General features: G+C 46.0%; 1 protein-coding gene across 6 annotated transcripts in view; it reads left to right on the top strand.

Moving 5' to 3' along the window:
* The window catches only part of CRYZL1 (crystallin zeta like 1), a 34,795-nt gene extending 29,105 nt beyond the window's left edge, over nt 1–5,690 (top strand). For 5 of the 6 annotated variants that reach the window (XM_075854580.1, XM_075854582.1, XM_075854581.1 and 2 more), the window contains 2 exons: nt 1,870–1,988; nt 3,543–3,691. In XM_075854580.1, coding sequence (XP_075710695.1) covers nt 1,870–1,988; nt 3,543–3,665 — 242 coding nt within the window. In that variant the 3' untranslated portion in view covers nt 3,666–3,691. Of the gene's footprint in view, nt 1–1,869; nt 1,989–3,542; nt 3,692–4,426; nt 4,473–5,303 lie in introns of those variants that run through there. The other variant, XM_075854584.1, reaches the window with a different exon arrangement.
* Nucleotides 5,691–17,134: the final 11,444 nt, after the last annotated feature.

Below are 17,134 nucleotides of genomic sequence, written 5' to 3'. Positions count from 1 at the left end.
TTGAATATAGGCAACGCGTTTCGACACAGGACAGGACGAAGACACATGTCCTGTGTCGAAACGCATTGCCTATATTTAATAAATCAAGGAATTTACCATTGTTAACCGTTTACTTACTAGTAGCGCTCCCCTGAATATTCATACATTTTTCTTCCAATTCTACTACTACAGCACTGCTGTAGCGCTGTGCCACTTCCTTCTCAAGATCGGTGGGGGTCCCGGCAGTCGGACTCCCTCTAAACATGTAATTATGGCATATTCTACCGATATTCCATCACTTTTTGTGATGGTAATAACCCTTTAACTCTTAAAGAGATTTTTTAAATTGGTATTATGGTTTTAGCAAATAAAGTTTCTTTTCTTTGTACAATGACACTTTCTGTATCAATTCCTCACAGTTTGAGTTCTCTTCCTTCTATCCTTCAGTGTTTACTTCCAGTTGATACAAATCCATCCTCGTCATGTGATGGACACACAGGTGCACGGCTTGTTAGGCCCTGTTCACATGAAGTGTATTCGACAAGTTTTGGACACATTTTACGTTCTGAAAAACGCGTCAAACGCATTCTTCAAGCTTCCCATTGACATCAATGGGAAAGCGCATTGTAGTGCATGCGAATCGTTTTTTGCGTGTGTAAAAAAAAAAAAGAAGCGTCAGGACAATTCCTGGCGTGTAAAACGCGCCTAATTCCCATAGTCAAAGGGAGTCCAAATTATGCAGCAAAAACCGCCTGTATTTTAAAAAGCTCTTTACAAAAACATTAGCGTTTTTGACATTTTTACACGTCGTTTTTTTTGAACGCCAGTAATCAGAGCTGGTGTTCATCACATGACTAGGAAAGCTTTATATCCACTGGAACGAAACAATAAAGCGGTTGTGTTGTTTTTTTGTTTTGTTTTTTTAAATGACAGCAAGCAGAGATTTTGAAAACCATGAGAAATTGATCCAAAAGGTATATTGAAAAATCCTTTAACTTTTAATTATAAAATGAGTAATCTTTATTTATAAAGAAATGGTGCAGTATCCAGATATACCCCATATAACAAGCTGTATGTAGGATTGGCGGCTCTCCAATATCTGATGCCATCTGTCTCTTTCCATGAAATGCGTTGTCTGTTTTAGGCTACTCCTTTTACAAATCCCCAATTAGGGCCTTCTGAAATAAGAGGGTCCGAGCGGCCTGTGGAGAGCTGTAGGGGACACGGATCATACATGCATTACATAGCGCCTTCATTTTATTGGGTGCCATGTCATGTGTAATCTCCCCGGCAGTGATGAAATGTAGACTCACCTGCCCTTTTCCAAAGTGATAACCACTAATTGAGGGGGGTCCCAGCAGCAGAGCCCCCAATCAGCTTATCGGGGTGAATTCTTCTAGCAATTATTTTAGAAATGCACGTAGCAATCAGTATTTTGCCCAGTTAACACAGAGTTTTTTGGAGCTGATTTTGATGCGGAAACTGCGTCGGGATCCATGCCAAAAAACCTCCGAAATCGCCCCCCCCCCCATTGATTTGGCATGCCCTTTCTTGCCGCGGTTCCACCTTTGTCCTCTCATTGAAATCAAGGGGAGGCAGAAAAAACCTGTGGCCGTTTTCACAGCGTTTTTTGCCCACGATCCGTTAGCTTCAATGGCCGCAGGCGAAAAACGCGCAAAAACCTTGGCAAAAAAGCGCAGGCAGGTCAAAATCTGCCTCAAATTTCCTGAGGCAAGTTTGAGGCAGATTTTTTTCTGCCTGCAAAAAACTCATTTATTAGCGATCGTGAAGTTCTCACATTGTGCCGCGCTAATACCCAATTACGTACCAGTTCCCATTGAAAAAAATCTTTATGCCAGACTAAATAAATGTTGTTTGTTTTTTTTCCAGCGATACTTTACAACTCAGAACATTCTGTTACAAAGACAAAGCTTCTGCCTCACAAACATGAAATCCTCTCACTTCTCGCTGTCGGAAGCCACTGGGTAACCAGAGAACAAGATCTTCAGGTATCGATTCTAACCAGCCCGTGTCTGTAGTTGTAGATCATTTGTGGATATCCGGATTTCTTTTTCTTATTTTGTAAGGTTTTACATGAGGGACTAGACGGAACTAGGAAAAATAAAGTTGTTCTGAGGCAGTTTCCTAATCAAACTGGTGTAGAATGGAATGAAAAGGATTCTAATGGGGGAAATTATTAAGGCTGGCGTGTCAAACGCCAGTTTTGAACTAATGTATGTCGGCAGAAAATGCGCCAAATATATTAAGAGGTGCACACCTCTTAATATATTTGGCTGTCCGTGCGAAAGAAATACAAATCTATGAGCTGATGTAGATTTGCGCCACAACTTACGTCAGTTTATGGGGTAATTTATGATAAATCCGTCGTTCAGTGAAGCCCATCACTTTCGGACGATCCGACGGATGATTATTCGGCCGCATTCGGGCCAATCTATGTGTATGACCAACTTAACTGGATAGACATGGGAGAGCGTGTCCTTTTACACCGGTCAATTTTGGCCGTAACAATGAGCGCCGATCAGCTCACTGATTGCCGCTCGTTTGCTCCATTCACCAGGAGCTATGATTAGTGATGTATGGAGACAGGCGCTCGTTACTCCGATCTTTCGTCCACATACATTTCTATCTTGTCAGCAGCACGTCTCCCTGTTTACACCGGTAGATGCGCTGCCGACAATGATAATATTTCATGCTGCATAAAAGTTGAGATCCGCCGATAAACGATCGTTTGCTCGTTCATCTGCTGATCGTTGCCCTGTATACACAGGGCAATGATCAGGAACGAGCGTTCATATGAGAGATGAGAGAGATTTATTTACATATCTGCGTGGAGGATGTTAGGCTACATCCAGACGAGCGTGTTAGATTTGCGCGCGTGAAAAAAAAAAAAAAAAAAAAGGCGCGTTCTTCCTACATTTTTGGTCTGTGTGCCATCCGTGTGCGTTGCGTGTTGGCCTCAGTGTGCATGCGTTTATCACCTCTGTGCAAGCACTTCTTCCTTTTTTTATTTCTCTGCATTTCTTTAGCAATTGATGCGTGAAACACGGAGAGCACACGGATGTCGTCCTTGCGCTGTCCGTGGTTTTTCACGCACCCAGAGACTTCAATGGGCGACTAGGTGCGCAAAAAATGCACCAATATAGGACGAGTGCAGTTAGTTTCACGCAACGGACTCTTGTTGCGTGGAAACTCACGCGTTTCTTAATAGCCCCATTGAAATGAATTGGTCCGTGTGCTGCGAGTTATTTCAACGCACCGCACACGGAAGAGGAACACGCTCGTCTGAATGAGCCCTTAGGCTACAACTTCACAGAGGAATATATGACTGGTGGTTTGTTTTTAGCGATTTGGGAGTAACCAGACACCAGTTATTGCATGTGGCTGAATACATCTGTACCACATACACCTGCCTCCCAACAGCCCTTCAACCACATGAGAAGACAACCGTACTATACACCGCATGGGATGAAGGGGGTGCCTGGTCCACATTTTACATCCGGTCCCGGATGTTTATAATTTTTTTCTTTTTCCTCTGATTGCAGCTTGATCCGCCGGACAGCACTATTCTCTTTCTTAAGGGCGCATCACTTTCTTTTCTCAATGAGGAAACCTGGAGCCTGTCTAGTTCTCGACAAGGAAAATATCTTCATATCCTTACTTTATAATGTTAAGATAGGAACTCGACAATGATAATATCTATAGAACCCATGATCATTCTTATTCAATTCTCCGCTTTTTTCAATGATGACTTTTTGGATTGGTCTATGCTGACAAAACAACCGTTTTGTACGAATAGAAATATTTGTTTCTTTGGTCCAAAAAAGTGGATGCAACTGGATTGTCGCTGCTGTTCGTTACAGTAGTCAACCAAGAATTTTTGTACGTGGATCTATGCAAAAATGCAACCAATACAATTTTTACTATGGATCCTACATCTGAACAGTGACAAATCTTAAAGGGGTTCTACAAGTTTAGAGAAAATGCTTTTATTTTTACCCCAGAGACCGGTCCTGTACTTCAATTAAGAACCATTAACTTAAAAGGGAGCTGGGCTGCAATACCAAATACATCCTATAGACATGAGTGGCGCTGTTTTTTAATAGATACTTATGTGGAATTAAGTTGTTCTATAAACCTAATTGCTTAGGGCCTGGATGGAGTTAAAGGGGTTTTCCCATCACAGGTCTTTATGGCATATCTGGTCCCAGTCCTATGTCGATAATGGGGGTTCCCCATCCACCGTCCTGCCTAGTAAGATGGGCGCCGACTCTCCCCATTCGCTTCTATGAGAGTTATGGAAACAACCAAGCAAGCGTGCTGTGGACATTTCATAAATGTCTGTAATTGGGAATACCCCTTTAAGAGTGACCTACCAACATATTATGTTTCTGGACAAAAATGAAAACATCCTTAACTATATGCTCACATATCCTGAAAGATGTTATGGACAAGTTGGGAGGTGGAATATTCAGGTAAGGAAATTTCAGTTTAATGTCCATTTACCAGCATGGTCCGAAATGCTCTAGTGCAGCGAGCACATAAACATTACATAGACATCGGCAGAAATGGTGGTTGTTACATTGGATTTTGTCGTCCATTCGTGGTCTGCAGTGGTATGTGTATGGCATGGTCATTTTTTGAAAATATAGTACATGGCTCTTCTCTGTAAGGCTGCGTTCACATCTACGTCAGGGCTCCTTTCCGTCGGAACGGAGCCCTAACAGACACAAACGGAAACCATAGGTTTCCGTTTCCATCACCATTTATTTCAATGGTGACGGATCCGGTGCAAATGGTTTCCGTTTGTCTCCGTTGTGTGATGGGTTCCGTCCGTATGAATCCTTTACTAGCTGTAAAAGTCCATATGTACTTAGTTACCCCCAGTAGTGGCTGCATGCCGCCATAATTATCATTCATAAAGTGAGAGAATGTGCTCCCTTAGGGCAAGATTCCGCCGCAAAATTCTGCCTTCAATTAATTTCAATGGGAGTCGGAATGTATTTTTTTTCAGCTAGCGGGAATAAGAAGCGTCCTGCAGGCAGATTCCGCCTGAACCTCCTATTGAAGTCAATGGGAGGAGGAATAATTCCGCAGTGGATTTTGCGGAGGGACCCGCCAAGCAAAATCCGCCATGCGAACAGGGCCTTACACAGATATATTATGTACATAGTACGTTTGGTGGAGCTCTCAGTGGGGAGTGGGGCATGTTCTACCTTTTGCTAGGGGTCCCTTTGATTTCTCTGTACGATACATAACAAATGTGTATCACACGTATTTACCTCCTTTTGTTAAATTTTTTTTAGGCCTTATCTGGATGAACCGGTGCCAATGTATGAAGCTAAAGTGTTCATGGAAATGGTCCAAAGAAAAGAAGTAAAGAAACGGCTGGTTGTTCAGTTATGATGGAGCTGATGAGGCCATAGAGAAGGGCACATAACCTGTTTTGTGGTTAGATATCATTTTGTGGTGCTCGGCTTCATACCAGTGGCTTCCGTGTGCTGCCCGGTGTTTTTTTTTTTTTCTGGACCTATACACGCGAATGGACTGACTGCAAATACGGACAAGATTAGGACTTGTTCTATAATTTGGGGAACTGACACATGGATCCGCAAAAATAAAACAACGGTCGTGTACATGATGCCTAAATCTAGATGTTCATTTAATAAAATAACAGATTGTTTACAACTACAGCTCTTTACTTTCTTATAAATGCAACCAAAGTATCTCCTAGACAAAAAAATAATAATGTGCGGCTGAGATTGCCGTAGCCACTTCATGGAAGAAGGCAGTGGTCCCGCTGGATCTAGTTGAATCCAAATTAAACCCTTTCCGACATCAGCCGAGCTACGCCGTTTTCGTAACTACCATTTCGTTCTATGGGAGGTTACGGAAACCGCGTAGCTCAGCGAGATACGCTGTTTTCGTAACTCACGACCATATAAAAAATGTTATGGTCGAAATTCACCTGGTTCAGCCGCAACACAGATCGGCTGAATGGGGTTTAGGGGGCCCCATTCTGGAGATAGGTGCGGGTCCCAGAAGTGGGACCCACGTCTATCTGACATTTTATGACGTATCCTGTGGATATGTCCTAAAGGTCTCTCATAGGAAAACCCCTTAACGCTCAGTGACATACTATTCCGTCATGCTGACCGCCCCGTTCGCTCTCAGTGACGGAATAGTACGTCACGGAAAATGCAGCTCCATTTTCCGCCGTCGCGTGCACGAGCTGTGACAGCTTCTGTTTCGGACAGCAGGCTATCACAGCTCATCACATCCTGCTTCACCTGCCCTGAACGCCTCTGTTGGAGATAGTGAGGCATTCAGAGCGGTTGTGAGAATAGAGAGAGAAGAGCAAAGTCCTAAAAAAGTCTAAAAAAACAACTTTTTTCTGCATCCCACCTCTTCTATCCACTACCCAGTCCTGTACCCTTCCTCCTTGTGTTCCCCCCACGTTTTTGGTCAGTCATCTCCTATCACTGACCACTTCTTAGCCTTCAGGACCAATTTCTTGTTCCCTGCGGATTATTTTTTTTTCCCTTTATAATATATATAAAACCAATAATATATATAAAAAAAACCCGTTAATTTAGACAATTTAACTGGTTAGTTTTTAGTATTAGGATTAGTTAGTGTCAGGGAACCGTCAAAAAGCATAGTTAGGTATAGCGTCAGGAAATTTAGCGTTAGGAATCAGTCACCGTAGTTAGATCTAGTGTTAGGGATCCATCACCGCAGTTGGGTTTAGTGTCAGGGAAGCTCGGAATAATCTAGTTAGGTTTAGTGTTAGGCACCCGTCACTGTAGTTCGGTTTAGTGTTAGGGAAGCTCGGAATAATCTAGTTAGGTTTAGTGTCAGGGAATAGTCGCCGTAGTTAGATTTAGTCTCAGGGTAGTTCAAATAAAATCTAGTTAGGTTTAGTGTTAGGAACCCTCGTCCTAGTTAGGTTTAGTCTCAGGGAAGCCCACTCTTTCTATAAAAACACCAATTTTTTGGGCTGGTTTAGGTAGCAGCCTATTGCTCCTAGCTAGGGAAGCAATCAAACATGTCCCAACGGACATTTAGTGCTGAAGAGGCATATTCATTTCTTGCCTCCGACACAGAGTCATCGGATGGTGAGACTCTGTTTTATTTATCCACCTCCTCATCCAGTGATGAAGAAGAGGAAACCCCTAGGAGACGCCCCAGGACCACCACTACAGTTGAAACCCTGAGCGAAATGACCCCACCGCAGTTGAAACCCCCGAGCGAAGTGACCCCATTTGGACTCCCACACCAGACATTTATGAGCCCCAAATCCCAGAGTACACGGGCAGCTCAGGGATAAAATTGAATACAGCATGGCTCAATGAAATGGACTTTTTCAAGTTCTTCTTCACTGATGACTTTATAGATCTCATGGTCTCCCAGACAAATTTATATGCCCAACAGTCTATTACTAAGAACCCCACATAATTTTATGCCCAATCCCACAGGCGGACCCCTGTAGACGCAGCAGGATTGGGCAAGTTCTGGGGACTTCACTTGTACATGGGGCTTCTGAAAAAGCCGTCCATTAGGACCTACTAAAGCACGGACATCTCAAGCGGTATCCACGCAAATAATGAGAATGTAGCAGATTTTAAAATGTAGTCATTATTTCGCACTAATTTTTTTCTGCTGCGTGTGAATAGGGTATAAAATGTCACATGTAATAACTTGTTATCTTCTATTTATTAGGAGTCTTATGAGTGGGGTCCGTCTGGTGACAAGTGCATTATAACTGTCTCTGTAGTAAGGCACATAAACAGTCATTAAAGGGTTAATACTTCAGAATTCTGTGTGTGAACGAGACATGTAATAAACACCTGTAGTAACCATGACAACTGTGCTGATGACATCATACATACGTTTATGTCATAAAGAACCCACAAAAGAAGATTCTATATGAGACCAGGCCACCACGTGCAGCGCCATATTTTATGCTCCTGAGGACCTTGATGACCCCCACAAGACGCGGACCCGGATGTGAAGCCCCTTCACCCAAGATCACAGCGCTACCGCTATTTATGATGAATTATTAGTTGGCGTAAACCCCCTAAGCCCAGAGTTTTTCCTCTCCTGAGTGCTGGAGGGTGACTCTTCGTGAGTCGGGGGTTTCCCATATATTGCCAAAATAAAATTTTGGCTATTTAACAACAAATGAAATTGTTCTGTGTATTTATTGTACAGTTTTTCATGTGATTTATTTTGTTTGGGTTCATCACATATCACAAATAGACAGATATCTCCTTCCCATATGAGACAATAACCGGTGGTTGTGTGTTTGCCCCAATGGTTGCCCCCCATGCACGTTAGTACACAATTACAGTAGGTGGGCACACATTCTTGGGTTATGAAGTTACGATCACTCGTGTACATAGTAAATCTGTCACATCCATCACTGCCATTAAGTCTCACACTGGATAAAATGACGGCGCTCCTTCTACAATGATTCCATACATATAATAATTCTTGTTGTGGTGCCCATGTAATGCTTACCACAGGGTACATGTAATAATGTCACCCACACTGCCCATAAAATACTGTCTGCCATCAGGACAGAACATCAGAAATCTCTGAGCCCCATACAGAAATAGTGAGGGTTAGGGTCACCCAGCTTTCCCAGACCCCTGAACGGTAAATCTCTCTAGTTGTGCTGAGACGGTTTGGGGATGTGACTAATGAACCTCTCAGTCTCAGCACCGTTCAGGGGTCTGGGAAAGCTGGGTTACCACCATTACCCCTCCTACTGGAGTGTGTTTGGGATGTGACTAAAGAACCTCTCACACTCCAGTAGGAGGGGTAATGGTGGTCACCCAGCTTTCCCAGACCCATGAACGGTAAATCTCTAGTTGTGCTGAGGCTGAGAGGTTCATTAGTCACATCCCCAAAAGTCACATCCCCAAACTGTCAGCACAACTAGAGAGATTTACCGTTCAAGGGTCTGGGAAAGCTGGGTGACCACCATTACCCCTCCTACTGGAGTGTGAGCGGTTCATTAGTCACATCCCCAAACACACTCCAGTAGAAGGGATAATGGTGGTCACCCAGCTTTCCCAGACCCCTGAACGGTAAATCTCTCAAGTTGTGCTGAGACGGTTTGGTGATGTGACTACCGAACCTCTCAGTTTTAGCACAACTAGAGAGATTTATCGTTCAGGGGTCTGGGAAAGCTGGGTGACGACCATTACGCCTCCTACTGGAGTGTGAGAGGTTCATTAGTCACATCCCCAAACACACTCCAGTAGGAGGGGTAATGGTGGTCACCCAGCTTTCCCAGACCCCTGAACGGTAAATCTCGCTAGTTGTGCTGAGACTGAGGGGTTCATTAGTCACATCCCCAAACACACTCCAGTAGAAGGGATAATGGTGGTCACCCAGCTTTCCCAGACCCCTGAACGGTAAATCTCTCTAGTTGTGCTGAGACTGTTTGGGGATGTGACTAATGCACCTCTCAGTCTCAGCACAACTAGAGAGATATACTGTTCAGGGGTCTGGGAAAGCTGGGTCACCACCATTACCCCTCCTACTGGAATGTGTTTGGGGATGTGACTAATGAACCTCTCACACTCCAGTAGGAGGGGTAATGGTGGTCACCCAGCTTTCCCAGACCCCTGAACGGTAAATCTCTAGTTGTGCTGAGACTGTTTGGGGATGTGACTAATGAACCTCTCAGTCTCAGCACAACTAGAGAGATTTACCGTTCAGGGGTCTGGGAAAGCTGGGTGACCACATTTACCCCTCCTACTGGAGTGGGAGAGGTTCATTAGACACATCCCCAAACACACTCCAGTAGGAGGGGTAACGGTGGTCACCCAGCTTTCCCAGACCCCTGAACGATAAATCTCTAGTTGTGCTGAGACTGTTTGGGGATGTGACTAATGAACCTCTCAGTCTCAGCACAACTAGAGAGATTTACCGTTCAGGGGTCTGGGAAAGCTGGGTGACCACATTTACCCCTCCTACTGGAGTGGGAGAGGTTCATTAGTCACATCCCCAAACACACTCCAGTAGGAGGGGTAATGGTTGTCACCCAGCTTTCCCAGACCCCTGAACGGTAAATCTCTAGTTGTGCTGAGACTGTTTGGGATGTGACTAATGCACCTCTCAGTCTCAGCACAACTAGAGAGATATACTGTTCAGGGGTCCGGAAAAGCTGGGTGACCACCATTACCCCTCCTACTGGAGTGTGTTTGGGGATGTGACTAATGAACCTCTCACACACAGAAGGGAAGGAGCACCATTTGGAGTGCAGATTTTGCTGGATTGGTTTCTGGGCACCTGTGGGATCAAAACAATGGAAATCCCCCAGAAGTGACCCCATTTTGGAAACTACACCCCTCAATGCATTCACCCAGGGGTGTAGTGAGCATGTTAACCCCGCAGGTGTTTTGTAGAAATTAGTGTGCACTCGATGTTGCAGAGTGAAAATGGGATTGTTTCCATAGATATGCCAATATGTGGTGCCCAGCATGTGCCACCATAACAAGACAGCTCTCTAATTATTATGCGGCGTTTCCCGGTTTTGGGGCATGTTCACATGTGGCGTATTTCTGCAGACAGAGTCCGCATCATTGCTGCACATAACCTGCATTGCAGATTCCGTTGCGCCTTTGCCTAAATTGTGAAGTAAATTGCTGCGGATTAGTCGTTGCGGATTCAGGTGAAGAGTACTTCCTGCTGTCTTTTAAAACATTCCATCGCAGTCTGGCTATAGACCTCGAAACACATAGGTCCAGCCAGAATGAAGAAATATCCTGTTCGTGAAAGCAATCCGCAACGCAACACACATAACATCTGCGGATTTCATTGCGTAATTTTGCAACTCCATTGAAGTCAATGGAGAAATTCCGCCACAAGTACGCATCAAGTCCGCAACAGCCAGTGTATGCTGCGGATACCAAATTCCGCACCGCAGCCTATGGTCCGCAGCGGAGTTGTCTGCAACGTCTGCACGAAGATAACTAAAAAGGTGTGGAATCCAATGGACAGACTGTATGCTGCGGATTTCCAGTGCGGATTGTCCGCAGCGGAATTCCACAGCAATTCCGCCACGTGTGAACATGCCCTTAGAATCACCCCACATGGGGCCCTAATCTTTTGCCTGGACATTTGACAGGGCTCAGGAGTGAGAGAGTACCATGTAAAATTGAGGCTTATTTTGGCGATTTACAAAGTATTGGTTCACAATTGCAGAGGCTCAGATGTGAAATAATAAAAAGAAGCCCCTTAGAAGTGACCCCATTTGGAATCTACACCCCTCAAGGCATTTATTAAGGGGTCTAGTGAGCATTTTCACCCCACAGGTCTTTTCCATAAATGAATGCGCTGCGGATGGTGCAAATTAAAAATTAATATTTTTCCCTAGATATGCCATTTCATTGGCAAATATGTCATGCCCAGCTTATGCCACTGGAGACACACACCCCAAAAATTGTTAAAAGGGTTCTCCCGGGTATGACGATGCCATATTTGTGGAAGGAAACTGCTGTTTGGGCACACTGTAGGGTTCAGAGCGGAGGGAGCACCATTTGGCTTTTGGAGAGCGGATTTTGCTTGGTAGTAGACTTGTTTGAGTATTGCTGGTGTTTCCGTTTATAATGTGGGGGTGCATGTAAGCTGGGCAGAGTACATCAGGGGCATAGTCAGGTGGTATAATAATGGGGTAAAAAAACAATAAAATAATCCATACATGTGTGTTACGCTGTGAAGCAATCCTTTCTGCACAGGCCGGAGTCGCACTGATATATGGCGTCTTTTCTTATCCCCCTTTTGGTCCACACTCCGCACCTTTGCAGTTTGGGGAATTTTGCTGGGAAAGTGTTGTCCTGGTATAATACGGGCACTGCCGCTTTCAGCGGATATGTTTGGGCCCTCCCCTTCCTGGTTCCCTAATTTTAGGTCCTTGATAATTCGCCTCTTGAAACAGAAGAAATGTTCCCCTCGGGCCGGGACAACTGCATATTTTTTATTTTATGACTTATTGGAGCCATAACTAATTTTATTTTTTCATAGACGTGGTGGTATGAAGGCTTTTTTCTGCGGGACGAGCTGTAGTTTTTATTGGTACCATTTTGGGGTACATGCGACTTTTTGATCACCTTTTATCCTATTTTTTGGGAGGCCAGGTAACCAAAAAAAAAGCAATTCTGGCACAGTTTTTTAGTTTTTTTTATACAGCGTTCACCATGCGTTATAAATTACATGTTATCTTTATTCTGCGGGTCCGTACGATTCCGGCGATACATATTTTATAGCACTTTTTTATGTTTTGCAACTTTTTGCACAATAAAATTACTTTTGTAAAAAGAATGTCTTTTTTCTGTCGCCATGTTGTGAGAACCATAACTTTTTAATTTTTTTGTCGATGGAGCTGTAAGAGGGCTTGTTTTTTTGTGAGACGAGCTATAGTCTTTATAGGTACCATTTTGGATACGTGCGACTTTTTGATCACTTTTTATTACAATATTTGTAGGGCAAAGTGACCAAAAAACAGAAACTCTGGTATAGTTTTTTACGTTTTTTTTTTACGCTGTTCACCGTGTGCAATAAATAATATAATATTTTGATACCTCAGGTTGTTACGGTCGCGGCGATACTAAATAAGTATGGTTTATTATTTTTTTTCAATAATAAAGGTTTGATATGGGAACAGGGCAATTGTCTTTTATTTTATTACTTGAAACTTTTATTATGTTTTCAAACTTATTTTTTTCACTTTTTTTTTTACACTTTTTAAACTTTTTTTACACTTTTTCTCAAGTCCCACTAGAGGACTTGAAGGTCCAACTGTCAGATTTATTTATTTTCTAATACATTGCACTATCTACGTAGTGCAATGTATTAGATCTGTCAGTTATTCACTGACAGCAAGCCGATTAGGCTTCGACCTCCCGGCGGGGCCTGATCGGCTTCTGAAATGGCAGAGCAGGAGGCCATTGTTTCTCCTGTTGCCATAGCATCAGTCACCAGTCCTGATTGCCTGTCAGGGCTGGCGATCTGCTAGCAACCGCTATGATTCAGCAATCGATGGGGGCTCACAGGCATATAGCCGCTGAGCCAGGGACTGTTGCGGTGAAGGGGTTAAGTGTGGGGTAGTAGTCTCCCTCCCCCTCCCCTGTTCATGGGTGGTGGGTGAGTCAGAGGTTAGGTAGGGGCGTTAAGGGAGGAAAAGGAGTGGGTATAGGTTAATGGGGTAGGGTATATAGGGGCCGCGTACCTTGTGTGCGGCCTCTTTCCTGTTTTTTCCCTCTCTGAAATGGACCGTAGGGAGATGCTTCGGGCGCTGTGCGCCACTATCGCTAAAAAAGGGAGTGACTAGCTGCAGTCACTGCTGCGGGAGACAGCTGTGTTGGCTCCTTCCTCTGTTGCCGAGCGGCGTAGTTCGGCTCGGGCCTCTCGTCCGCCGGTACGGCTCTATCCTTCCACTTCCGGTGGGGTGCGGCCGGCGGCGAGGGCTGTTGGTGCCGCAAGTGTTCCGGCCCCTCCCCCGTCTGTAGTGCTGCCTCCTCCAACGTCGGTGCTTCCGGTAACGTGGGTGTCGGCGGCCGTTTTGGGGGATGTGGTTCCCCCGACACAGGGGACCAGGAGAGCCACGAGTGTGGTGGGCCTTAGGCCCCACCCACTGGATGGGAGGGGATCAGTGGGGCAGGCCCTAGCCTTGGTCTCCATTTTAGCGGCGGCAGCTGTTTCGCCTGCTGGGAGCGTTCCACTGCTCCTGGCTTCAGAGGGGAGAGAGGTGGGAGGGTTTGAAGGGGAGGGTGGGCAGTGGCAGGAGGATTCGGGGGATGAGGGCTACTATGACGGCTCAGAGCTCTTTTTCTCGGGCCGGTCATTTGGGTGGGTGGCCTGTCAGGCGGCGGCCCCTCCCGCTGATGTGCTGCAGGTTCTGCCCGGGCTTTCGGCGGTGGCCACAGGTTCGGCATCGCAGATCACTTCAGCAGGCCAGGAGTGGTCCCATAGCAGGCATGGGGCTAGTAGGCTTGGATCGGGGCGGCGCCATGTGTCCGGTCGCAGTCGGTCGTAGAGACATCGGCGTCGTCATTCTCGGCGGTATAGGCGGTCTCCGTCTGACTCATCGTCGTCCGACGTCTCCCGGGGTAGTTGGAGGGCGGACCGGAGCAGTAGCAGGAGTTGTCGTTCTGTGTCTGACCTGGGGACTCAGAGTCGCCGTTCCTCGGTTGTAGTAGCAGGGGTCGCGGCCCCTACGCCAGAGGTGGTTTCGGTGACCCCAGTGGCCACGCCAGCTGAAGTGGTTCCATCCGTGCCTGGAGGTGCGTCTGTTGCTGGACACGGTGAGTATGCCTGCCGTCGGGCTTGGAATGCTGATAACATGTCTGCCACTGATTTATTGTCTGCTGTGCAATCTCTGGTGGCAGGGGCCGTCTCTTTGCCCGTGGGACCAGGGGCGTAACTAGGAAAGACTGGGCCCCATAGCAAACCTTTGACTGGGGCCCCCCTCCCCTGGGTGTCACACAACCCCCCCCTTGTAGATAGTGCTTTTTTACAGCCCCCCCTGTAGATAACGCCATACAGCCCCCCCTCTGTAGATAGCGCCATACATCCCCCTGTAGAGAACGCCATACAGCCCCTCTGTAGATAACGCCATACAGCCCCCCTGTAGATAACGCCATACAGCCCCCCTGCAGAGAACGCCATACAGCCCCCCCTGTAGAGAACGCCATACAGCCCCCCCTGTAGAGAACGCCATACAGCCCCCCCTGTAGGGAACGCCATACAGCTCCCCCCTGTAGAGAACGCCATACAGCCACCCCCCTGTAGGGAACGCCATACAGCGTTCCCCCCCCTGTAGGGAACGCCATACAGCGTCCCCCCTCCCCAAAAAATGCGACCTACAGTGTGTCCTACAAAATACATGTATCCCCTCACCACAGGATCTCCACAGGATAGGGGATACATGAGTGATCGCTGGCAGTGATAGGGAGAACGGGGGACTGAAAGTCCCCTGAACTTCTCCATGACAAACCTCTGACTTCCGGCGTCTGCGCAGCTCAATAAAAATGAAAGGAGCGCTGGTCACGCATGCGCACAAGCACGACCGGCGCTCCATTCATTTCTACGGAGCTGCCGACACAGACCCCGGAAGTCCTCCGAGGTTTGTGATGGAGAACTTCAGGGGACTTTCAGTCCCCCGTTCTCCCTATCAATGCCAGCGATCACACATGTATCCCCTGTCCTGTGGAGATCCTGTGGAGAGGGGATACATGTCTTTTGCTCTATTTTGCGCCTTCAGGACCAGACACCGTTTAGCCATTTTTAGCAGGTGTTAGTTTTTTATTTGTTGGGCTAACGACGTGATTTTTGCGACGTTTTTTCCGTAGACAATGCAGGTTTCACTTTTTATCGTTTTTATACACACCTTTTTTGCTATTTTAGAATTTTTATTCATAAAGTTTGAAAATAATAGTAAAAAAATAAGCTTTTTTACATTTCAGCTATTTTTTTTTTGGTAATAACATAGTTTTACCCTAAAATAGACCTTTTATTTGTAATCGTCATTGTCTACCGTAAATTTTTATATATTACATGTCTATATTAGGGTAATTGGGTCAGCGCTAGCGTTACAACAATGATTGGCGGGGGGGAACGTTTTTTTTTGGGGTGGGTATTTTATGTGTATTTATTTTTTACATTTTTTTTGCACTTTACTTTACTATTTTTTTATTACTATGGTCTGTCCCCCATAGGTCAAAGAAGACCTTTGGGGAACTTTATATATTTTTTTTCTTTCTTTTACACCATGTTTTTTTCACTGTAACTGGAGCTGCACAGCAGCCCCAGTTACAGGGGAAATCAGCCCTCTCATAGTGACGATTGTCACTAATAGGGCTGTGCTGGGTCTAGTAAGACACAGCAGCAGCCTGCCACTAACGGCACCTGGTGATCATGTGACCAGTCACATGATCACCGGGAGGAATAGAGACAGCGCCGCTGCTGCTGTCTCTATTCCTGTACACAGCGCGCATTCAGCAAGTGTACAAGTGATCAGAGAAGACAGAAGCAGCGAAAGCTGCTTCTATCCTCTCCTCAGGGTCCCCGGCAGTCACTGACAGCCGGAGACCCGACATTCAGCTGCCCGATCGCGCGGGCAGCAAGTTAAAACCCGAGCCGTAGAAAGTCTATGGCTCGGGTTTTAAGGACCCGTCCCTGACCGCTGGCCGTAAAAATACAGCCAGCGGTCGGGAACCAGTTAATGGCAGAGCGGGGAGATACCTCCCTGCTCTGCCGTAGTGTTCAGTGGCGTCCCGCTGTAGTAGCCATAGTGGCTGCTAGCGGAGCCTCCGGCCATGGTGGGGGCCTGTGCCGGCGGGCGACACGGGCTCCCTCATGCCGCGGGCCCCGTAGCAGCCGCTACTGCTGCTACGGCGGTAGTTACGCCACTGCGTGGGACCGTCGTCGAAGGCCGTGGTTGCGAGTTCCACGGTGGAGGCGTCCACTTCTATGGCCACTCTTTCGGTCCCTGCTTTCAGAGATTCTTATTTTTGTAATGTGTCTCCCTTGGGTGCTCATATGTCTGACGAGGTGCGCGAGAAAATCAGGAAGAAAGCTTACATTGATATTTGATATTGATACCTCGGCATTTTAAGAGGTACCATGACTGTAATCCGAGAACCTTTTCGGTCAAAGGTATCGATAGGATACAATGTGGCATCAGGGGGGGGAATGTGGAGAGGGTGTTGGCGCAAAGGGAATCCAAATGGATCGTCATGCTGGGATCCATGACACCACGGGGACTCAACGAAAACCTTAGTTTTGTCCCATTTCTGTAAAATTTATTTCACAATCTTTACCGCCCATTCGTTTTTATCATATTTTTTGTATTTTAATTATGTGTTGCTCTATATGTCCTCTCTATTAGGTATCATATGCGATATATCAAGTACCTGCTATTGTGCTCTGTGGATTGGGCCGGATTGGATCCTCGTGGAACAACCTATACAACTTCTGTCCACCTATTTCCACTATATGTAAATTGTATTTGTTATGCTTAGGCAGTGTGTAAAAATATTCCCTCTTTTTGATGTGTATCTCGATGTATGGATATCAATCTTGAATATGTGCAGTGTGTCTCTAGAATTATCTACAGGACCGG

Source organism: Rhinoderma darwinii, chromosome 2, assembly GCF_050947455.1.
Source record: "Rhinoderma darwinii isolate aRhiDar2 chromosome 2, aRhiDar2.hap1, whole genome shotgun sequence".
NCBI classification, from domain to species: domain Eukaryota; kingdom Metazoa; phylum Chordata; class Amphibia; order Anura; family Rhinodermatidae; genus Rhinoderma; species Rhinoderma darwinii.
The sequence above is the reverse complement of the archived record's forward strand: the minus strand, read 5'-3'. Positions and strand labels throughout refer to the sequence as shown.